This window comes from Hyperolius riggenbachi, chromosome 2, assembly GCF_040937935.1.
Source record: "Hyperolius riggenbachi isolate aHypRig1 chromosome 2, aHypRig1.pri, whole genome shotgun sequence".
NCBI lineage: Eukaryota > Metazoa > Chordata > Amphibia > Anura > Hyperoliidae > Hyperolius > Hyperolius riggenbachi.
The window spans coordinates 237,850,947-237,876,396 of record NC_090647.1 but is presented as its reverse complement, the minus strand read 5'-3'; the positions used below and the strand labels follow the sequence as shown (position 1 = coordinate 237,876,396).

The following is a 25,450-nucleotide window of genomic DNA, read 5'->3' as shown; positions in this document are numbered from 1 at the left end:
GCTTTTCAAAGCCACAGCCATGTTCTTCTCTAGAGATCTGAATGATTTGCTGTGTATACGAGAAAAATATGGCATTCCATCCTTGGGAAGTTCTAGTAACATGGAGGAGATTGCTTTGTATTTACAGAAAACTATTTCCTGTAGCCGCTTAATTAGCATGCTATTTTGGGATGTACAAAATGTAAACATATGCTGCCTAAATCCGCACTCCACAATTAGTTGGGTCTCATCTGTTCTTGGGAATGGAATGTGTTCTATATGCAAGTCTCTGTGAATAATGTACATTTCCCTTGTTGTTTTTTTTGTCTTTTTCTTTTTCGTTCACTGTGTTCTCTGCTATGGGATAAATAGGTCATACTGATCATTTAACAAATGAGAATGCACTTTAGATAAGATATAAGCAAACTCAAGAGATCTTTGTGCTACAGTTGTCAAACTGCGTTTTATGAGATAATTCGAGAATATAATAGCTTGGAGGCATTTTACAGTTTGTCTTCCCGTAATAAGATTGCAAATTCCATAACCATTTTAGTCAGGTTGCATTTTGAAACACTGCCTTCTGGGATAAGTACAGGAAACAAGTAATTTTGTTGTAAAAGATCTTAACATCTTGAATGCAGTTTGTTTAGTTTGCTCCTCAAGTGGTTAAACAATACAAGGTGCTTACAGTCATGTGACTCTTACCAGTTCTTCTAGGTTGGGGTTGATCGCTGGTTTCCATGGATCCTGTGGTCTTTCTTCCACCAGGGGAGGCTGTGGTTGAATTGGGAAGAGAGGTTGACCAGGTTGGCTTGAAAGATCAGGTTTTGGTATTGGCTGAGAGTTTGCAGGATATTGACTTTCAGGGTTTGACTGGTAGGTTGGGTTTAAGTGATTAGTTTGTGGGGGTGCGAGAGGAAGCAGTGAGTGATGAGGAGATACAGGAACCATGGGTGGTTGAGGCATGAGTGCAGGTTGGCGGGGTGGAAACTTTGCCATTACATGTGGATGTGGCAGCTGCTGCTGGGTCATCATAGGTGGCATGGGCATCATTGAATTTTGAAGCCATCCAGACATGGGCTCGTAGCCGTAGCTGGGGTACTAAAAAAATAGGATATGTTTTTAATCCATTCACACCTTATCTATTATGCTAAAGTAAAACATGCTTGAAATTTGTTTGAATACCGTATTCTATTTATGTATGTTTCTTTTGGAATGTATTATAGAATTTTAAGTTGGGATTCATAAAATAAACACAAAATCTATGATTCTGAAACTAGATAGACTTAATCACGCGCATATTGTGTCTCTTGTCTCCCTGTTATGTTACTATGCTTTTAGTCATTTACATAGTGCCAACACATTTTGTAGTTGTGTACAACTTATATAAACCCTTTCCTATAAAAGTAAAACATACAGTTGCATGCCTCTGCCAATGACATACAGGTCAATAGCAAATCTGTCATCAGAGTGCTATGTGTCAGTGCCTTTACTTTTGACCCTTGCAAACAAGATGGAAAAAGTGAATCTATTGACACAGATTGAAGGATCCATTGAGATCATGGCGTCTTTATTGGGACCATAGTCAGTCTCAATAAGACTATATAGAGCTCAGTGTTTATGTCCGCATAGTAACGCTTTTCATTCTCTCAGAAATGAGATGCCCTGTCCTGCTATCTCTACCACCACCACCACGCCTCCACACTGACAAGTCAGGCTGGGTTCACACTATGCCAAAGTGCCACTGTAGCTATATTGTATGGCTGCACCGTACACTTCAGAGTGCATTGACAAGTCCACTGTGCCCCAACTGAGACGCAACATAATCTGCTGTTCAGGTTAAAAAAAATTTACATTGAGCTCAAAAATAATGGTTCTATGTAAACGAATCCACAGAAAGTATTTGCAGTACTTCACCCTTCCGTTTGAAATCTGCTACCAGGCCTGTCAACTGCAGAGCTGTGAAAATTGTGGATAGAGTGTAAACTGGCCCTCGGAGAAAGCTCTGCCCCTGTCGCTGCTACCATATCCTGTTATGGTGTGTAGTTGAGTGAAATGCGGTATGTAACAGGAATCAGATTTTCATGAACAGAATGGTGTTTCACCATTGACATTGCAGCTCTGAAGTACTGCTTTCAGTTTCCAGTACACACGTCCTCTAGATGAAGTTTGCATGTTGTTGTGCATGTGGGGGTTCACTCCGCTATCCGCAAATTGATGGTTGTCTGTGTGTTTCGTGACCACAGTTTTGTGGTTTTCTTCCCTAAGTTAATTTTAAGTGCTTATTAATGATGACTGTGACCCTGCTATAGATTGTCCATAGGCTATATACTGTGTAAAGTGCCTTAGCATTTCTTAGTACTTCATGCATAAAACATATCAATTGCTGTAGTAAAAAAAAAATGCAGTATGAATTACTTTTTTCCTTTGTTGCTGTCACAGTAGAAAGTATTCATATTTTGTTTAAAGTTTACATTTTTACAAATGCAGCCCTTTGAAAGGACCGATAGAAAGATGGTGGTTGGCTTGTCTACTCATGTGCCACTATTCTGGTAGTTGTATTTGTGCCATTTCTGTCCAGGGAGTGCTTTTGAAAATAAAGGTAGTACAAAACCTATCAGATTAAAACTAGGCACTACATGTGACCGCTACATAGACTAAAGAAGGGGGAGGAGCATGCACTTGATAACCAGACACCTTGCAACTGGGAGACTAACTGCCTACCTACCTCTGAAACTTAAAGGACAACTGAAGTGAGAGGGATATGGAGGCTGCTATATCCATTTCCTTTTTAAACCATACCAGTTGCCTGGCATCCCTACTGATTGATTTGGCTGCAGTAGTGTCTGAATAACACCAGAGACAAGCATGCAGCTAATCTTGTCAGATCTAACAATTGTCAGAAACACCTGATCTGCTGCATGCTTGTTCAGGGTCTATGGCTAAAAGTATTAGAGGCAGAGGATCAGCAAGACAGCCAGACAACAGGTATTGCTGAAAAGGAAATAAATGATGGCAGCCTCCATATCGCTCTCACTTCACTTGTCCTTTAACCAAATAGCACATCATTTGGTCACAAGACTTAAAAGTATTAAAACATGCTCTCTGGACACTGTAAATCCGATTTGTGATTCCACTTTGCGATTTCCGATTTTCTCTGGATGCAAACAAAACAAAAAGAAAATGCAGCATGCAGATCCGAATTTAAAACCGCAAATCGGAAATCGCATGTAAAATCACGTCAGAATCACATGCAGTCTCAAGAGGCCTGAAGACCATTATCTGCATAACAGAAGAGGTGGGGTACAGGAGGCTGTGTTCTTAATCCCTGGACACTTCACAGCAGCAGGGCCGGATTTATACTTTTTACCGCCCAAGGCCAACTTTATCGTCTGTATGGTTGTTAGCTCTGTGTGCCCCAATGAGAATTCTCCTTACTTTCCATCATTGGTGTCACAGACAATAGCTATTTTAGTAATATGCGTATAGATTATATGTTATGTTTTGAACTTTTGTGGTATGCTTGCCATCTCGTTATTGATGGACCCAATGTGTCACCATGAGAGTTAGGCTGATGTGTACCTGCAGGACAGAGCTTACATATCTTGCAGGGACATCACAAGTACAGGACAGAGAGTTCAAAGGTTAAAGCTGTCCTTGTAGATAGGGATGGCTGCATAGAACAGCTTTACTGCCACTCACTGAGCCGCCCCTAAACTTCTGGTGCCCTAGGCCATGGCCTATGTGGCCTTGCCAGAAATCCGGCCCTGCACAGCAGGGGTGCACATTGTGCAGATCCCAAAGGACTTCATGGTAGATCCTGACTGCACTACATTTTCCATTCTGTATATGCAATTGTGCTCCTAAAATTGTACACAGGTAGATCATTTTGACTTGCTAATTCTTAAAGTAGCTCACAAGCTGAAAAAGTGTACGCACCTCAGCTTTACAAGACACTGTATAAACTACTGTACTCAAACAATAGCATAACATACAGAATTTAAATAAATACCTGATTTTTCATCATAGTCTGATACCATTTTAAAGGTGTTAAAATCTAAAAAAAAAAAAAAAAAAAAGTTAATAATCAACTAAATATACATTCCTGGAAATTGTGTCTCTCCCTTTGCTGTATTACGCAGCCAACACTGATTAAATATTACCCTCCACATCATTTGTCATTAGTTCTTTCATTAATCAGCTGGTACACAGAATAGCACATATCTATTTTTAACGCACCAAATTCAAGCAGACTTGCTGAGTTTCTAGGTGAACCTGTCAAGCAGCTTTGGAACAGCCAGATGTAGTACTGTAGCAAGGCTTCACAAATCCCAGGATCCAGACAGCTAATGTACTGTAACACATTAGTCTACTTCTACCTAACCACACTTACAATATCTTTAAATTAGGCTGTGATCAAATATTCTTGCATTATTCGTTTTAGCTGCATTTTAGAATACTGACATGTTACCTAGAGTTGAAATAGTAGTATAAGCCTTTACCATTAAAGGAATACTGTAGAGGGGTCGGGGGAAAATGAGTTGAAGTTACCCAGGGCTTCTAATGGTCCCCCACAGACATCCTGTGCCCGCACAGCCACTCACCGATGTTCCGGCCCCGCCTCAGGTTCACGTCTGGAATTTCAGACTTTAAAGTCTGAAAACCACTGTGCCTGCGTTGCCGTGTCCTCACTCCCGCTGATGTCACCAGGAGCGTACTGCGCAGACACAGACCATACTGGGGCTGCGCAGTACGTTTCTGGCGACATCAGCAGGAACGAGGACATGGCAACGCAGGCGGAGTGGTTTTCAGACTTTAAAGTCTGACATTCCAGAAGTGAACCGGAGGCGGGGCCGGAGCATTGGGGAGTGGCTGCGCTGGCACAGGATGTCTGTGGGGGACCATTAGAAGCCCTGGGTAAGTTCAACTCATTTTCCCCCAACCCCCCTACAGTATTCCTTTAATGTACACACTCCCTTCTATCTTGTTGTGAACCTGTATCATTCTTTTGAGGATCTTATCAGTTCTTCTAGTACAGAAGTCAGGCTAATGGTGGATCATTTTTTGTAGAGCCCAACTAAACCTTGCTAAATATAATTGTCTTTTTAGGGCCCTTTTCCACTAGCCCCCGTGCGCAGCTGCGAGACGTGTGGCGGCAGTTCCTGGTTTGTGAGTACGCAGATGAATCCCAGAAGCTGTGCCATACACTGCTATTGGGATTTGCTGCCTCCCGCTTGAAAAAATGCTGCAATGTCGACCAAATCGCTAAGGCAAGCGATTTGGACAGCTGCAGCATTATCCCCTATGGCAGAGTTTCCCCAAGCAATTTGCTTGCGGGAAAACTCTGTGGATTCAGCTTGATTACTGCAGCAGTGAAAACGGGCCCTAAAACAGATGGTATTTGCAGTAATTAAGCTTGAAGTGCGCAAGTGTTTATTCCCATGATGCATCATTCCTGAATATGCAAATTACCTCTTCATGCCCATGAACAGAACCACTGGTGTATAGTGAGCCTATAACTTATACATTTTACAGAGACCGAAAAACCCTCTTACTTAAAAAGCTTAGCTAAATAGAATTGTGCCTCTTTAAAACAGAATGTATTTGCAATAATTCAGCTTTAAGTGAGCAAGTGTGTTTTCCCATGATGCTTCACTCCTGAGATGCAAGTCATCTCTTCATAACCCTGAAACCCTGCCAGCAATATTGCAGCAAGGGTTTCCCATCTAAACTAAGTAGACTAATTCAGGTATCATATGGTGATCATGCTTTTATTTTGAAAAATCTGATTTATTGCAGACCACGGTGTGCAGTGAAAGCAGTCTGAGGTCTGCAGCAGTGACATCCACATCTGTCTGGCTTCCATTCACTTCTATTAGAACTCCCGCATGCCAGGCTCTGGTGTCTACTTAAAGAGAACCTGTACTGAGTAAAATTATTTAAAATAAACACATGAGGTAACTTCAAATGAACATTGCATAGTTACCTTGCCATCAGTTCCTCTCAGAAGCGCACCATTTTCTTCTGACAATAATACCTTCCAGTTCTGACTAGAGATGTCGCGAACCTCCGATTTTCGGTTCGCGAACCCTGTTCGCGAACCTCTGCGAAAGGTTCGGTTTGCAAAAAAGTTCACGAACCGCAATAGACTTTGAAAATTTTAAAAAATTGTACCGGCTGGAAAAATAATAGAAAACATGTTTCAAGAGCTCTAATACCTTGAGGCACACCTGATTGAGTGAAATACACATCACTGCTGGAGGACCCGCTCTCCCTCCCTTCTCCAAGCTAGGTCCTTATACCATTTGACTCAGTTGTCTGCCTACACTAATTAGTTATGGGACAGCTGCTACATACTCTGCTAGGGAGATTTTAATTAGCCTCTTGTGGGCTCCCTCCTCCCTTCTACCCTTCTACCTATTCCCTCCTCCCTCCTACCGGAGGGAGGAGGGTCTCTTCTGCCAGGGAATTATACTATTTCAAAAACCAGTATACATCATACCATGGCTGGGAATCTAACACAGATCTCACTGTGTGGTGGGCAAGTCACCCTAACCACTGTACCACTACAGTAGTAAGTGAAGCAGGCCTAAAATTTACCATTTATGCTCAATGCAATACAAACATTAGGTTGCTTAAAGGAGAACTGTAGTGAGAGGTATATGGAGGCTGCCATATTGATTTCCTTTTAAGCTATACCAGTTGCCTGGCAGCCCTGCTGATCTATTTGGCTGCAGTAGTGTGAATCACACCAGAAACAAGCATGCAGCTAATCTTGTCAGATCTTACAAAAATGTCAAACACCAGATCTGCTGCATGCTTGTTCAGGGTCTAGGGCTAAAAGTATTGGAGGCAGAGGATCTGCAGGATAGCCAGGTAACTGGTATTGCTTAAAAGGAAATCAATATGGTAGCCTCCATATACCTTTCACTACAGTTCTCCTTAAAAGGGAACCTTAACTGAGAGTGATATGGATGTTTCCTGTAAACAATACCAGTTGCCTGGCAGTCCAGCTGATCTTTGTGACTGCAATAGTGGCTAAATCACACCCTGAAACAAGCATGCAGCTAATCCAGTCTGACTTCAGTCAGAGCACCTGTTCTGCATGCTTGTTCAGGGGCTGTGGCTAAAAGTATTAGAGACACAGGATCCGCAGGCAATTCAGGCAACTAGTATTATTTTAAAGGGAAAAATCCATATCCTTTTCCGTTTAGGTTCCCTTTAAGGATTTGTAGCATAAAAGCCAACTCACATTGGCTGGGATTTGAACCTGGGTCTGACTGTGTGGTGGGCAAGCACCCTAACCACTGTACCAACTGAAGCTGGCCTAAAATTTACTATTTATGCTCAATACAAGAGAAAAAGTAGACAAGACAAATAACATTTATATCACACTTTTCTCCTGGCGGACTCAAAGCACCAGAGCTGCAGCCACTAGGGCATGCTCTATAGGCAGTAGCAGTGTTAGGAAGACTTGCCTAAGGTCTCCTACTGAATAGGTGCTGGCTTACTGAACAGACAGAGCTGAGATTCGAACTCTGGTCTCCTGTGTCAGAGGCAGAGCGCTTAACCATTACACCATGCAGCCACTGCTTACAGATATGTAGCCAGACATGGCCTTCTCTTTTGTGTTCAACAGTTGTCCAAAGAGAACCCCAGATAGCCAGGTAGATTCATATCTCTCTCTCTTCCTAACACTGCTACTGCCTATAGAGCATGCCCTAGTGGCTGCAGCTCTGGTGCTTTGAGTCCACCAGGAGAAAAGTGTGATATAAATGTTATTTGTCTTGTCTACTTTTTCTCTTGTATTGAGCATAAATAGTAAATTTTAGGCCAGCTTCAGTTGGTACAGTGGTTAGGGTGCTTGCCCACCACACAGTGAGACCCAGGTTCAAATCCCAGCCAATGTGAGTTGGCTTTTATGCTACAAATCCTTTAAGGGAACCTAAATGGAGAAGGATATGGATTTTTCCTTTTAAAATAATACCAGTTGCCTGAATCGCCTGCTGATCCTGTGTCTCTAATACTTTTAGCCGCAGCCCCTGAACAAGCATGCAGATCAGGTGCTCTGACTGAACTTCCGCAAAAGTTCACCTGATGCAGGCGAACGCGAACCCCCAAAGTTTGCCTGGAACCGTTTGCAGGCGAACCGTTCGCGACATCGCTAGTTCTGACAACATTTTGTCAGAACTGAAATATATCAGTTGCTGTCAGTTATAGCTGAGAGGACAACTGATGTACCAAGTAATGTCTATGTTTCCCTATGGCTCAAGTGGGCAATGTTACAGTTTAACAGTGTGCTGACCAGAAAGCTGTTATGGAGTAATGGCCATTTTCAAAATGGAGGACGGAGAATTCCCTTGGTCACAGTGGACAAACAGGACGTGGGAAAGGAGAAAGGGATTGAGGAGTAGACTACACAGGAGGTAAGTATGACTTGTGTATGTTTATTTTGACTTTTAATTTCAGTTCAGGTTCTCTTTAAAGATGACTTGTTGCAGATAATGTTGCACAGAGAAAGCAATAAATACTGTTTTTAACAAATAAAGTAAATTCAGCCCCTGAAAATGTTATATTAGTGGGTTTATTATTGTATATAATAAGTTTGGGGCATAATAGTTTTTAGCGTAGGATGCATGTTTACAGTTCTGTGTAGTTTTGGCCATTTTGCAAAAGTACATACATTTACCATACTTTAAAACATATCTTATAAAATTGCAGGGCAAAATCCCAACTTTTATTTAGTGGGGGTTTTGAAGAATATGCTGTATTTGTCTGTTAATATTACAGAAATGTTGCCTTGCAAAAGACATGCACAAACCTAGTTTTTGTAGTATATTTTTGTGGTACACAAAACATATCTGTGGCTCAGTTATGTGAGCCCGGACCAAAACCGGAGCCACGGATACTAATGTTAAAAATACACCCACTTAAAAAAACGGAACCATGGGCGATCCGGGGAATCCGCTGTCAAAAACTGAACGGAAGGTCTGAATTTGCAGAGATTTCATGGACCCCAAACGGAGATCTGGATTGCCGTGCTGGAGGGGATAGCAGCTAGGAAGGGGGCCTAGCAGGCACAGCGGTGGGGAGGGTGGTCGGACCCCCCACCCTCACCTGGAAGCCCTCTTCCTTGCTCCTCCACCAGCTACTTTTGTTAAATCATTGAGTGGGGAACTCACTCACCTCCTTGTTCCACCGATCGCCGCTTCACTTCCTTCAATGCTGCCCTCTGAAGTACAGAGGGTGGCATTGCAGGAAGTGATGCAGTGAACGTGGAACTTAAGGAAGTGAGTTCCATGCTCGCAGCAGGCAATAATTTTAACAAAGGTAGCTGGACAGGGAGCATGGAAAGGGGCACCCAGGTGAGGGAGGAGGGGTCAGACCCTCCCCCCCTCCCCACCGCTGTGTCTGCTGGCCCCCTTCCTGGCTGCTTCCCCTTCCAGCATGGTGCCCCCCCCACCTACGGCCAGGGCTGGAGATACGAGTTTTTAAACGCAGATGGATCAGAAACGTATGCTGCAAAAAGGGCAGCATTGATCTATTTGCGTTCTGGTTTTTGAAAACTGGAGACTGGACCATGGATTGCGTTCTGCAACCATGCCTAGTGTGGACCGAGCCTAAGGGTTGGGGACATGTTACATTTTCTTTGTGCATCTTATTCATGCAAGTGAACAAAATAACATAAATCCAAATAGGAATGGAATGCCACTTTTTTAAACAGAGCTGTAATTAGTTGTGCAGCTGTAATGCAATTGTGATCAGTTTTATTTTAAGACATTTTAAACATATTTCCTACCTAATAAAAGGCAAGTGCCCCTGTGTTCCATGTCTGTCCCTCATTGCTTTTTGTGCGCTGCGCATGTGCAGGGACACAGAGACACTGCCGAGAGCCGGAGGAGGACGGGGCCAGAAGGGGTGGGCGTGTGTGCGGCGTGCGGGGCGCATCAGGGACAGACTTTTAAACGGGCTAAGTCACTAGTAAGTTCAATAATACTTCATACCATGATGATCTATAGCAGAATGTAATTATTCAGAGGAATCCATTACGACCTTAATTATTCTGATTTCCACTTCAGTAATGCTTTTTATATTTATATATTGCTGTATACTGGTATGTACAGTACCTCCCCCCTCCTGATGATGTTTAGCTAATGCTATGATATCATGCAACATTCACAGAAGAAAAAAATTGCAGTGGAAGGTATACATGATATATTTTAAGAAAATAAATCTGAGCAAGGCAAGAATTGTCAGCAAAGTCAACCAGATCATTTAAATATAAATATTTTAAAAATTAACAATTGTATTATTAAAGAGAACCTGTACTGAGTAAAAATATTTAAAATAAACACATGAGGTAACTTCAAATGAACATTACATAGTTACCTTGCCATCAGTTCCTCTCAGAAGCTCACCATTTTCTTCTGACAATAATCCCTTATAGTTCTGACAATATTTTGTCAGATCTGAAATATATCAGTTGCTGTCAGTAAAATAGCAGTTGCTGTCAGTTATAGCTGAGAGGAAAACGGATGTACCAGGTAATGTCCATGTTTCCCTATGGCTCAAGTGGGCGATGTTACAGTTTAACTGTGTGCTGACCAGAAAGCTGTTATGGGTAATGGCCATTTTCAAAATGGAGGACGGAAAATTCCCTTGATCACAGTGAACAAACAGGACCCGGGACAGGAGAAAGACACTGAGGAGTAGACTACATGGAAGGTAAGTATGACTTGTGTATGCTTATTTTGACTTTTAATCTTCACTTCAGGTTTTCTTTAAGTCCTATACAGTAAATTTCCTATGTAGTGTTGTAAGTTTTCTCAGTTTATTGTCAAAGGAAGTGCCTCCTAAAAATCTTCTGGAAAGTGTAGGGAGCTGGGATTGGAATAGTAACTCTTGTTTTCTTAAAAGGAAAGATCAGTGGCTAAATTTTTTTTTCAATAACGTTTTGTTTAATGACAATGTCTTCAGATGGGCTACCACCACCACCAGTATTAGAACCCAACAAAAGGTCAGTTGCTGATGGTCTCAGGAAAACTTAGCACAAAATGTGCCCATACCATATAAATTAGTAATGTACAGTAATATAAATGTAGCCACTAATGATGCAAATCGCTGAAAAATAGTTTATAAACGATTCTTTGTAGGAAATGATCGGAATTTATCGTTTAGGACCACTAATAGGCAAAGCTCTCCTCACCAATCAGATCAGAATAATCAAATGAGTCCGAACAATCGGATTGATTTAATTAATCTGATTGGATTTGTTAGGAGATTTTAGTCCATCAGTAGCCCTAAACGATCATTTCCGAGTGTTCATACAAAGAATCGTTCGTAAAAAATCATCTGCAAATTGTATCATTTGTGGCCACCTTTAAAAGGATGTAGGAAGATGTACATATAACCAAGGGCAGTTTCACTAATTAGTTATTTGATGGAAAGAATATTGGTGCCTGTTCCATAAACAGTCAAAAAACTTAAAAAAAAGTATATTAGTAGTCTTACCTCATAACTTAGGTTGACATATCCTGGATGCTGTGGATGAGGAGGAAGCTGTAAGTGTAAATATTCTGGTTTTACATATGAACATAGCAGGCTGGACATAAATAAATATATTTATCATCATAGTGGCCCTTTCGACTTAACTGATCCTCCTACACCAATCAACATGATGTTTTGGCTGAGCATAAGTTAAGACATTTAGGTGATTGGAAATTCGCTAGAGGGGTTGTTCTTGCTATGGCATAAGCTATATCATTGAGCAACTGCAGTGTAATTTGGTGCTAGGGAATTTTAGGATGGTCATGTTTTAGTACAGTATTGTGGTGTCCGTTTAAGTGAAGGGAAAGTTGTTTGTATGTTCCTAAAGTTACCCTGAACTAAAATTTTCACAAATGTTCCAATGCCCCAGTATGCAGTCAGCACCATCAATTGCTGACTGTGATAGATACTCGCTTTTCAAACCTCTGTGCCACTCTTTAGGTTGATCTCTTTTCTCTGCAAATCTCAAGGTTTTCAGGTTTACATAGGCACCCCTACCCCCCACGTGATACCATGTCAGCCTGTGATATGTGCAGGTAGCACACACCATGCAGGGAAGAAAGGGGAAGCACTCTGAACACAACTAAGAAGTATCTGTCCCAGATGACAGTTAATGGTACCAGATGTGAACTGGGGGACTTTGAAGATTACAGTTTAGATTTAAACATGTCCAAGGCCCTGTGCTGAAATGTAGCAGTGCCAAGATATAATGGACTGATATAATAGGTATTTTGTGAACTGTAATGGTTGCTCCAAAACAGTCAAGAAGAAGATGAAATCAAGACTCGTATTGCTTATATTACGTGTCCTTACACATAACAATTTGAACAAAGATGATGAGTAGGCTGTAAACTACAACATTGGCAACTGAAATTTGTTATAATTTAAGTAGGCCTCAGTTATTTGGACTGAGTTAGTCAAAAAGGCTTGATGAGCAGACCTGCCCTTTAAGGGGATTTTCTCTTAGAGAGAAAATCTGCAGTTCTGTCAGCAGAACTAGAACATACCAAGAAGCTGTTCTCTGAACAAGTCCGCAGGTCTCCCTGACCTGGGCATGTACCACCACTAGAACAATAAACATCAGCCATGTTTTGTAAACATCCACATTCCTGCATGTAGGTCAAATGCCTCATTGATTATTAATCGAGTGGGTGGGTATTATGACACCACGAGGTGGCCCAACCAATAGTCTGGTCTAGGGGAGGGCAAATATGATGTCACATTTAACTCTTTCCTAGTCGGTATTAAAACCGAGGGGGGCGATCAGAGCTCACTCTGCTTCTAACTTTCCCACTAGATCTAAAGGCTGACTAGAACCTCTAAGTATGTTCTTCCTTTCTGTAATCTGATATAATGTATGCTGTACATAGGTAGTCTAGTGTAACGTAGTTAGGAAGAAGGTACCTGATTGACTTCAGCAGGAAGTCTAATCAAGAGCTTGTAACGCAACATGAAGATTGGCATGGCTAGGATATGATGAATGTATCTATCTGTATTTCTGTTTCCTGAATAAACTACATGAACATTGAAGAAGCCTGAGAAAAGTCTATCTCCTGCTTGCTGTGTGGAGAGTCAAGTGATCTCACAGTCTGTGAGACCCAACTGTAAGAAGTTAATGGTGTCGAAGCAAGGTGATATAGAACAGGTTCTAACAAAATTGTTTTCTCTAGTTTTTGATCCAACAATGAAAGTAAAATTTGCACAAAGATTGTTATGGACGTGTCTACATGTGAGGACCCAGTCACATGACACTTAAGACTAATCCTCTCACTGCAAACAACAATTTCTCTTCGGTTACTGTGTACAGCATAGTCCCCGGTATCCTGCACCAGTGGTGATCGCCTGATGCCGGATACATGTGCTTGCCGGTTGCTTGAGCAACATGCCGGTGGCCGAAATAGCACAAACCACCCCCCTGAAATACTTACCGAGGCTCAGCGATGTCTGGCAGTCTCCCTGTACCACCTTGTGGGCTCCTAGTGGCTTTCTGGCTTTCCCAGTGCACGGAAGCCAGATTGTCAGCTGACCTGCATTGGAAGCCACTAGGAGCCTGCGAGGAGGTACAGGGAGACTGCCAGACATTGCTGGAGGCTCACTAAGTATTTTAAAGCCTGCCAGAACCCACAGAAATCCCCCCAAAAGAGTTCCCAGTTATACCTCAGGCATGCCCGTTAGTTGAGTGAGACTTCCAGTTCCCTGAATTCCCGATAAAGGGAACTCTGCTGTGTTATAATTCTCAATACAGTTTCTGACTGTAAGATGCATCCTTTTATATAATTAGTGGAAGTGGGTATATATTTTTTTCACAATGCTGATATTAGACATGATTTTGGTGCAAGGTGTGCCAGGATTTTTGTTTGTGACTTTAAGTGGAAATTTCTGTTAAGTGATTAGGGAAAGTTAAGGCCCATACAAACACTAGATTAAAGTTGGCAGAAGCGCCCTAAAATAACCGCCTCTAATTCGGCATGTGTAAAGCAGCCAGTGAGGGCCAGCACTTGTGACCGAGATTTTCCAGCACGCCCCATCAACTGATTTCAGTAGGCAATCGATCAAAAGGATTGATCAGTGGCCAATGTTGCAGGTTTGATATCTGCCAGATTTGATCATTGTGATCGAATCGGACAGGTATCAATGCAGAAAATTGTATTGGCACCCCAATACTTAAAGTCCCTTTTAGACCCTGAACCGCATATAGATCAGGTACTCTGACTGAAGTCTGACTGGATTAGCTGAATGCTTTCTTTATGTGTGTTTTTCTGACTCTACTGTTGCCAAATAGATCAGTAGAACTGCCAGGCAACTAGTATTTTTTTAAAAGATAAAAAATATGGCAGCCTCCATATACCTCTCACTTCAGGTGGCCTTTAAAGGAAATGTCAACCAAATAATGCTACCCCATGATCTACTTACCCAGGGCTTCCTTCAGCCCCTTGCAGCTGACATGTCCCACGCCGCAGCTCCGCTCTCGGCCGCCAGCCCGGGGTCCCCGCCAGCGCAGAGGCCGACCTAGAGTCAGATCATAGAGTAGCGTTATTTGGCTGACATTTTCTTTAAGTAGGTTAACTGAGCTGTGCTTTCTTACACTACCTCCCGTTACCCTGCTTCCTGTTGGCTTGCAACCAGGGTCCAGCAGGTACATGTCATCTTGTGTGGCATGTAAGGCACACCACAGCCATTCTGCTCTACTCTCTGAACCAATCTGAAGGCAGGGGAGCAAGTACTTTGAAGCAGCAGCCTTTAGCACAACATCTGAAGGGACGGGATTGCCAGGGAGTCAGGTTGCTTTTTTCCCCCCTAAGCTCCGCACCCCAGCAGCACTGACACTGCATTTTGGAACTGGACATGCATTGGAAACAAAGCTTGTTCAATTCCTCTTTAACCACAAAACCTTTTGTTCTAGTGGGCAATTGATTTAGAAGTAAATGGTTACTGTGGATCCTGGAAAATATTATGGAAAAGATTTGTCATAATCACTGCTGTTCCTACACAGGTTTCATATGATCCATTTTCCTTTCCTCGGTGTGATTGCTATTTATTCCAGAAATTAATGAACATTATTATTATTATTATTATTGTTCTTATTTTTGTGTTTTGAACCAGTCATTATGGATGTATGCCTGGATTTGCAGAGCCATGAAGGAATGATTAGCATGTTGAACTGAAATGATGCTTTCTGGAGGTAACCATTTGTTTCTATGAAGTTAAGCATTTTCTAAATACCTTTGTGTTAACAAGCTAAATTTGTATTTATTATCATTATTATCTTATGAGCGTAAATAAGGAGCAGCAAAAAACATTTTTATTACTATCTGCCACCCTAAAGGCTAATTGGCATGTAATGTACAATATGTCTAATTTAAACCTTATTGTGAGTTTAGCTAGAATTGGCAATTGCCAGGGGAAGCAAGTCATCTACTTGCCTGTAAATCAGTACTTCTGTGAAACTCTGCGCCCCCCCCCCCAAATCAGAAGAATTGTATTGGCGTTTTTTAGCCAGAAATGTTTCCGAAGCTCTCAGCCCACCCCCAGCTTGGCAGCTGTAACCTGAATCGCCGCTGAACGGAATAACGCAGGAGAAATTCAATAGCAGGGTTGAAGAGGGCATGGTCTAAGCTACTTAATCAGGTAGGACTTAACAAAAAAAAAATTCCTTGAACCTTCCCTTTAAGCCTCGCACACATGGACCAACCTGCTGCCTGATTATCATCTGACATCAATCCGTGGAACAATAATCAGGTATGTGTACACGCACAAATGACTAGATGAGCGACTGATAACAGGCAGTTTGTACGATCCAACTGTCAGATCTCACGTGACTGTTGGGCGGATATTGTGCAGTTGGTTGCACTTGTACAACTTGTTTGAACGACTTGTACTTGTTTTGAATGCAGCCAAATTGTGTAGTCCGTCGTTCTGCTTGCGTGCCCAATATGCAAATGAGTTGGTCCTTTGGTAATTTACATGTTTGGACATACAGGTCGTGCAATTGGTTGTGCACTTGATGTACATGTGTACACGCCCTTATAGGTAAAGCAGGGGAGTTAAAGAGACACTGAAGCGAAAAAAAAAATATGATATAGGGAATTGGTTGTGTACTATGAAAAATTACTAGAAGATTAGCAGCAAAGAAAATATTCTCATACTTTTATTTTCAGTTATATAGTGTTTTTTCTAACATTGCATCATTCTATAATATGTGCAGATTACACAACACTCAGCATTCAAAATGAGTCTTTCAGAGCAGTCTGTGAAGTAATGACCTCTCCTCTAGCAGAGGAAAAGTAAATAGTCCAGGAACCGTTGAGATAATAAAAGTCAGATAACAGCCCTCTCCACGACTAACTTAGTTGGAGAGCTTAATGGCTTGTTTGCATAGAGATAACAACTGGAGTTTCTCAACTCTTCCTGTACTGGAAACAATTACACTGATGTATCTGATCTTAATGTTTTATTTCTTAGCTGTACTACACATACAAATCATATCATCATTTTTTTTTCACTTCAGTGTCTCTTTAAAATCACCAATTTTAGGTTAACTTCCTATGGGGTTTAAATTAAATGTATTGTTGATTACACACTAAGTACTCTTTAACCTCTTAACTGAAACTGGCAGATTATATGCATCCAGTTTGAATCTCTTTAAAACAATTGAGAAGTGTGTATATACACGTTCTGTCAATCACAATGGAACGTAAAGGATACCCGAAGTGACAATATGAGATAGACATGTGTATGTACAGTGCCTAGCACACAAATAACTATGCTGTGTTCCTTTTTTTTTCTTTCTCTGCATGAAAGAGTTAAATATCAGGTATGTAAGTGGCTGACTCAGTGGACAGGAAGTGACTACAGTGTGACCCTCACTGATAAGAAATTCCAACTATAAAACACTTTCCTAGCAGAAAATGGCTTCTGAGAGCAAGACAGAGATAAAAGGGGGAATTTTTGATCAGTGAGGGTCACACTGTCACTTCCTGTCTGAGTCAGGATTGAGTCAGCCACTTGCATACCTGATATTTAACTCTTTCAGGCAGAGAAAGAAAAAAGGAACACAGCATAGTTATTTGTGTGCTAGGCAATGTACATACACATGTCTCTCTCATCATGTCACATGTCACATGTCACTTCGGGTATCCTTTAAGCGTTCGTAATTGGTGAGCGGGAACATGTGTTCCCTGAGCCAATTAAAGTACCTGGGAATTAATGAACATGACTCAAATCAGGAGCCATGTTCATTCTTGGGGGGTTAAGCATTTATTTTTCGCATACAGTGAAATTTGAGCTGCCCACTGGCTAATTGGCCAGCACTCTCCTACCAGCACTTCATCTCAAGTCCCAGCCAGGACACTATCTGAATAGAATTTGTATCTTTTCCCAGTGTGTATGTGGGACTCCTGCGGGAGCTCAAATGCTCCACCCTCTTCACAAACAGGCCAAACCAATACTGGTAAAGGCCTACTGGTTAGGTTATATATATTATTGCTATTAGGTCCTGATTCACTGTAGGTGTTGGCATGCATGATGGCAGTTTTCACCATAGCCTGTGTTCCCTTACAAAACCCAGTCATGACAGGGTGAATTCAAAAATGAGATTTTAACCACTCTATCTCTCTATCTGATGCGGTGCTTAAACTGTACTCGGGCTAAAACGGAAATGTGCTTTAGTAAGTTTAACATAACTACACAGATTAACGAACACCATTGCATTGTTGTTGGAACATTCCTGAAAGGTTTCAGGGCATAAGTACACACTGAATAGATCTATTTTTTTCCTTTCGTTTTTGCTATTATGCTCCATTCTCACCAAGGTAATGTAAAGAAATAGTGTACTTGGCATTGAATACTGAACTAATCCTGTGAGCCGGGCGACCAGTGCTACTATAGCTGCCTCACAGGTTTTCTGTAATGGATATCAATGGACCTTGCTCCTAAAATGTCCTGCTGGATCCTACATCGGATAGACTGGCACATGAATGTGAATATACATATACTGTATGTGTATATGTGCATGTGTACATATACAAGGAAGTGCGATCACTGCTGTATAGTTAATATTGCGCTATCGATCACAGGCAACTAGTCGTAATCGCCCCAGTGTGAATGGGCCTTAACTAAGTGAACTTTTAGAGCCTATGAATCTGTTGCTGGTTCACCACTTAATATTCCTAGGACCACTTTTAGGAGCAACTAACAATACCTGCCGTTTTGGAGATGCTCTGACCCAGTCTTCTACCTATTACAATTTGTCACTTGTCAAAGTCCCTCTTTATGCTTGAGCACTTCCCTGCTTCAAGTGCATGAACATCAAGAACTGCGACTGCCTTATATATCCCACTCCTTGACTGTTACCATTGTAGCTAGATGATCAATCTTATTCGCATCACCTATCAGCAGGACAGGATTAACATAAAATGTGGCCCAGGGCAAGATAGCAGTTTTTGCCCACCGCTGATAATCACCTGGCTTTTTTTATTAAGATTTGGTGGGGGCTATCATCCCCCAGGCCCCTAGACTCTCTCCAGGCCCTAAACAGCTGCCTAGGTTTGCCTTGAGGATGATCTGCCTGTCAGTGATTTTTCTTTTGAAGTTTATTGTATATTGGCTGTTACTAACCATTGGAAAATCATTTGTTTCTAAGGAATGAATAATACTTACAGGCAAACAGAAGGCACCTCCAATAAGCGACATAATCATAAGCCAGGACTTCATAGTGTTACTCAGCTCTGTCTTCACACCTGTGGATATAATGCAAAAATGTTGCTGTACTTTCATATTAAAAACCAAATGTTATGCCTTTCAGCAGTTAGACACTGCTTTTCACTACTCTAGGATTTAAAGTGCAGATGCTGGATCGGTTGTATAAACTAGCAGCAGTGTGTTTTGTTTTTTTTTGTTTGTTTTTTCCTTTTCAGATATTTTCATGCTTTTTTAAACCGTAAAAGTCAGTGGGTGGAATCTGGGATGCTGAGAACTATACGTGTGAAGCATTTTATCTTGCTGGTAGAGAAATGACAGACCATGGGTCAGACAAGTTTTAGCTTAGGTCACTATGCGTCATCATTCGCTAGTGGGCATGGACAGATTTCAGGCTGGGACTAAAGCCAACCCAGCTGTACGCTGCAGTTGTCTGTGAGAAGCATATGAACATTATAGCAGTAAATCCTTATTTTCAGTGCTTGACACTTTAACCTTTTTTTTTGTTTTTGTTTTCCTCTTAAAGTATATTTGAACATAATTTTCAAATGAGAGTTCAGATAACCTTTGACCTGTTCTGATAACAGCTTTGAGTTGGGGATTTGCACATCTCTATTACTTTTAGGTTTAATTAACATTAGCCTCCCAGCACTATCACATCTAACTGCATCCTTGCCTTATCAACTATTACTAACTCTGATATAACTATGCCTTACACACTAACCTCTAACTCTACCACATACCCTCCTATAACTGAGCCTTACTCTAATCTCTAATCCTGTCACCTAACACGAACTCTCCTAAAACTATGCCTTTCACTAACCCTCCTATAATTATGCCTTACACTAACCTCTAACCCTATTGCCTAAAACTAACCCTCCTATAACTATACCCAACACCGACCCTCCGAACTCAGCAGCCGATAACACTTTGTCAATAACATGGACTTACACATAGCTAATAACATTACTCAGCTATACCTGCACCACAACTGTTCCAGAGTTCAGATATCTAATAACCAAACCCTGCTGCTGATAGCTTTTCAGATATATAATAGCCAAACCATTGCACGGATTCATCATCTCTGATGTGCCAATAGTTGGAGACTTGGAGTAAGAGCTCTGGCGCTCTTTTTAACCACTCGGTGTAGTCTCCTATTTGTATTTTCAGTTGTATAGCTTTATTTATAACATTGCATCAAACTATCATAATAGCAGTTTAGAAACCACACTCTGTATTTTAAGCTTTAAAACAAAGCAGAACTAATGACCCTTTTAAACTTTCCTGCAGTAAAACCTTATTTCAAGCTTCAAGCTGTCACTCACTGTTTCTTAGCAATGTATGCACTTCAGAAAACAGGACTGAGATCCACCAAGTTGGTTGAATAGCTCAGAGAAGCTCCTTTGCATAGAAATAACTCACATTTTTAACTCTTCCTATACTGGAAAACATGAGTCTTTTTTTTTTTCTTTTCTATTAATGTTCTATTTATTATCCATACTATACATTCAGTTCATTTTCTCATTAACCTTCCTGGTGGTAAGCCCGAGCTCAGCTCGGGCTGTGCCGCGCAGGAGTATTTCTCAGGCCATGCTGGGCCGATTTGCGTAATTTTTTTTGTTGCACGCAGCAGCTGCATGAACTCACCGTTCGCTGCCGCTCCCCGCCAATTCGCTGCCTCGTTAGAGGGTGCCCCCCCGAGACCCCTGCGCAGCCTGGCCAATCAGTGCCAGGCAGCGCTGAGGGGTGAATCGGTACTCCCTCTAAAGTCACAACGTCGGTGAAGTCATCACGCCCATCGCCATGGCGACGGGGGGAAGCCCTAATGGAAAACCCGTTCAGAACGGAATTTCCTGACGGGCCTGATCGCCGAAGGCGATCGGAGAGGGTAGGGGGATGCCGCTGCTCAGCGGCTGTCATGTAGCTAGCACTAGGCTAGCTACATGATTTAAAAAAAAATAAATAAAAAAAAAACTGCTGTGCTGCTCCCTGGCGGTTTTAATTGACCGCCAGGGAGGTTAATGTTAATCAAGTTAATTTCTCATCACATTTTTTATTCATATTTGCTTTAACCAGTTTAGGATATGCCTATTTAAATAAAGTCTTGGAAAAATATGTGTGCATATGACAGGACACAAAATAAAAAAACAAATCTAGTTTTTAGCTGGAGATCCCCTTAAACACTAGTAAAATATTAGGCACCAACGTTCAAGAACACAAAACAAGATGCCCACAGGAAACAATTGTAATTGAAATCTAATTGCCATGAAACACCTGTCCAGCTCTCCATGTTGTACAGTGTTAAGTGCTGCAGGCAGCCTTGTGGAACAGCGTGGGTGGCAAAGTATGCTGGAGAAAGCAACATTGAAATGAAATATCAACCAGGCTATCACTGAAATTCTGCATAGAAACCCAAGCGCTCACTTTCACCTAACAAGATGGAGGTGCGCAAAAATATCTGGAGAAACGGCATCTCAAGCGTGTGAGCTACTAGACACGGAGAAAGTAAGTACTACCCGCAAAAGTTAGTACTAGCCGCATATACGTGGTATTTAAGGGAATAAAACATTATAACACTGTACTCTGAGCATGTAAATTCTAACCTTATGAAGGTACAGTGTTCTATTTTTGAATCAAGAGTCTTAGTCATGTATTTATTTTTATTTTTGTACCTTTATCTTTTCACTGTTGGGCAAGTTTGGATAAAGCTGGGACAAAATCGGCAAGTGAGTAGCTACAACCTACCAAACTCCCCAGCAAAGGTCTGCCCCCATCCTCCGCCCCCATCTTCTCCAGACGCTAAGGGCCCTTGCTCTTGTCAGCAAATGCAGAGTGGCAGTAGCGGAGCGTTATACATTACCTGCTTTCAGTGGAAAGACAGGTCTTCTTCACTCTCCTCCTCTGTTTAGCTCCCTGCCGTGCGGTCATGTGACGGACATCATGAGCTGCATAGTAATTGGCTGCCAGGCCCATGGGTACACAGAAGAGGAGTTTGGAGGACCTGTCATGCTTCAGAAAAACGGTAATGTCTTACGCTCTGCTGTTCTCACTTTGCATTTGCTGACAGGAGCAGGCCCACTTAGCCCCCAGGCCCCACCTACAATGGCAGAGTTCACAGGGTCTATGATTACACACCTGTCCTGAAGGAACACATCCTAAGAGGGAAGACTCAAGACTCTATAGATCACAGTGTACTCTACAGATTAGAATGCAGACAGCTTCTCTGTCTCCAGGATTTTATTGATACACTATACAATCCATTGTAGCTGCAGAAGTTATTTCAAACGATTAGCATTTATGCCCTGCAATAATACATGCCTGTTCTTTAGTGCAAAGGGTGGATATGCCTGCCCAGCTGTCATGCAACATGTCAGTATAGACTCTTATGTTTATGAAATAATCTAGACAGGTATAATTTTTCAGCTCCTGGTTCTGCATTTGATGAAACGTATCCTCCAGGACATGAGCGCAAAAGGAGCACCATTTTTCTAACCCTCCCCTGTTCAGTAAATTACCATGCTCATATACGCAAAAGAGTTGACCTGAGATCGACCATATATCGCAACTAGTGTGATGTCATCCCTCCAAAGAATTCTCCACTGCATCACACCTGTAATGAACCAGCCTTAAAGACTTAAACATATCCTTGAAACTCAACTTTTCAGACAAGCTTATGATGTGACCTAGATCATTCTCACAATGATCCATGTTTGCTTCTTTCTGCATATGAAGATGGACTTGTTCTATCTCTGAGCAATCTGTGTGCTTGTTCAGTGGCGTATAACATGACTGCCCTATATGAGTCAAGTAGAAGTGGAGTTATGAATTCTGTTAGTGTTGCTTTTCCTTCAATGATTTGCAGACAACACCTTGTACCCCTTATACAGTGCGGGGATCATAGCCGTATACTAAGCCAGAAGCATGTGTAGGATCAGAGCTGGAGGCAAGTGCTCCACAATGCTGTTCTTTCTCTGTGGTATTGTGGTTGTGGGATTAATGAGTGTGCTTCAGCTGGGGTGTAATTATTAACCATTATCCACATATATATTATCCTGTACACTGGGAACATGAAGATTCCTAGATAACTGCTTTCTCTGAAATGTACAATACCAGGCATTGAATATTGCCGGTTGCATTAAACTCATAGCTTATACAATGTGCACATTTCTCCCAACTTGTTACTTGTAATTATATTGTGGCAGGGCTCCGCAATGATGTCGAGTGGAGATGCTTGTTGGCCGATATGTGATGATTTCACTTGTTAGCAGTGGGAATTATTTATTGAAAGAGCTACACTGGAAGTTCTATGGTTGATGAAAGGGATTGAGATCGCCCTGTTTGCTTGGTCTTCTCCACCTGACAAGCCTTCCAATGGCGATGACTTCTCTGTCCACAGCTGCTTGATTATTAACCACTTTAATAAATGGCTGCTAGGGGTTGTATCAAGGGAAAAGCGAGATCCCTGTCCCTTCAGCAGCTCAGCTGCCATTGGGCATTTGTCAGATATTGGGAAGTGTCTTGTCTGAGTGTTGTATGACATAGAGTAGGTTGAGGATTTAATTCAGTTGCTATTGCATGAATGATGGACTATAAGGGTCAGTATGACACTGTGAAGCCTAATGAAATCAATAGTAACTGCTGTAATTGTGTTTATCGTACATAAGTCTGACCCTACTATTGCATTATAATGTTCCCGGCACTGGTTAGATCTTTGTAGACAACTGAAGTGAAAAGCATAGGGAGGCTGCCATGTTTATTTGCTTCTAATCAATACCAGTTGCCTGGTTGCCCTGCAGGTCTATTTGGCTGCAGTAGTGTCTGAATCACACCAGAAACAAGCATGCAGATAATCTTGTCAGATCTGACAGTATTGTCAGAAGCGCTTGATCTGCATATGCTTGTTCAAGGTCTGTGGCTAAAGAGGCAGAGGAATGAGCATGATGGCCAAGCAACTGGGATAGCTTAAATGGAAATATATATGGCAGCCTTCATATCCCTCTTGCTTCAGTTGTCCTTTAAAGCAAACCTGCACGATACATCAGACAAAAATGTAGATCCTTACCTCAGTAGAGGGAAGCCTGTGAATCCTGCAGAGGCTACTCCCATCCCCCTCCACCTTTCTGTTCCAGAGCTAAGACCTCCAAAGTTTGTGCCCGAGTTTCTGTAGGCTGACAAGTGCAGCCACACTGTGCAGGCCCAGGACTGTTCCTCCTTGCGCACTAGCATGGAGCCACTGGGCTCAGTGGAAAAAGCTCAGCCCGTTCGGTTCCATGCCTCTGTGCAGGCGTGAGCTGTCTCCACCTGCGCAATGCAGCTTTAGAGACTCCCAGCGGTGGAACAGCAAGGAGGTAGGGGGCGGGGTAAGCCAATGAGGACTTTTTCCACTACAGGTACACTTTGGACTCTATTCATAAACCGTTACCGCAAGTTTTTCACTCAAAACAGCGGACTTTCCCGACCATTTAGCAAAGTAAGCATTCATAAAAGCTGTTCCCGCATGAAAATCTACAATCCCCCAGTAGAGCGAGAAATTTCCGCCTTCTGCAGTGTTTTTCTAGATTTATATAGAAAAAAGTAACAAAATGGCCATTCATAAAGATTAGAGGAAGCGGTATGTGGACGGGAAATACCGCTTCCTCTGATTTAGCGAGAAGCCTGCGGATTGCATACAAGTGAATGGGACAGACCTCCCAGAGAGAGCAGCGCACGGAGGGACTCTGCCGGCGTAAGTGTTTCTGCATGCCTTCCGACAGCTTACCGCCAGCCTTCAGCGGGAGATCTCCGCACTTGCATCGCAGCTGTCAACATTTTTATGAATGACCACCCAGAAGTCTAAAATACCGCTGCGGTATTTTACCTCCAGGAGTTTTTTCGCCACACATTTTTTATGAATAGAGCCCTTTAAGTCCTACACAGGTACAAGGCATGATGCCTTGCAGGTAATGGAACGCTCTCCCTCAGGTGACATTGCAGGGTCGAGGCAGGCTAGTAATGCATTCCATTGCTATGCGGGTAGGGGAGGGCCAATGGAACAGCACACAAAGTATGTCACACAGCAGGCAGGGTGAGTATCGAGATCAATGCTCTCAGCCTGATCACTAGCTGAGAAGTCGGGGGCAGGAGTATACACGCTAGATTCCTGGCAGAGGGGTTGTTATTGGCCAAGTCAAGTGGGGGGACCGCTGCAACTACCAATCGACCATTCATACCGGAGCAGGGACTCAACGACCAATGATATGCGAAAAAGGAAATCCTGCTGCACTTTAACGTCAAATGAAAGTCCAATCTTTATTGAGACATATATGGACACATAGAAAAGCTCACGTGTATCGGAGCAGACATGGCTACTTAATCATATCATGCCATAACATGCTATGATTAAGGAGCCATGTCTGCTCCAATAAGCGTGAGCTTTTCTATGTGTTCTTATGTCACAATAAAAATTGGACTTTTATTTCACCGTACAGTGCAGCGGGATTTCCTTTTTTGCATATTGTTGTTATTGGCTGCCTAGGTCAATGTTATCTAGCAGGTGTACAAGGTTTCATAATTCTCTTGAAACTTTTTTCCAGTACTATAGATCAATTAGTCTTAATGAGGCACAGTATAGCTTATGCAAGACAATAGAACAGTCACAACCTGGCCTGACTAAATAAACTTTTCTCCTGAGTCTTTTCCCCAAAGATGTTTTTTTATCTTATCTACGCAATACTTTTTCAGAACCTAG

The 25,450-nt window shown here is 42.1% G+C and overlaps 2 protein-coding genes across 9 annotated transcripts in view; one reads left to right on the top strand and one right to left on the bottom strand.

The window, feature by feature from the left end:
* ARHGAP6 (Rho GTPase activating protein 6) overlaps positions 1–25,450 on the top strand; it is a 330,561-nt gene that overhangs the window by 140,694 nt on the left and 164,417 nt on the right. The gene's annotated exons all lie outside the window — the stretch shown is intronic.
* The window catches only part of AMELX (amelogenin X-linked), a 37,781-nt gene that overhangs the window by 2,236 nt on the left and 10,095 nt on the right, over positions 1–25,450 (bottom strand). For 2 of the 4 annotated variants that reach the window (XM_068265303.1, XM_068265302.1), the window contains exons 2-5: positions 18,685–18,764; positions 11,491–11,538; positions 3,992–4,036; positions 685–1,080 (exon numbers count right to left, since the gene is read on the bottom strand). In XM_068265303.1, the coding sequence (XP_068121404.1) occupies positions 685–1,080; positions 3,992–4,036; positions 11,491–11,538; positions 18,685–18,738 (543 nt within the window). In that variant the 5' untranslated portion in view covers positions 18,739–18,764. Of the gene's footprint in view, positions 1–684; positions 1,081–3,991; positions 4,037–11,490; positions 11,539–15,718; positions 15,808–18,684; positions 18,765–25,450 lie in introns of those variants that run through there. The other 2 variants (XM_068265304.1, XM_068265305.1) reach the window with 2 other exon arrangements.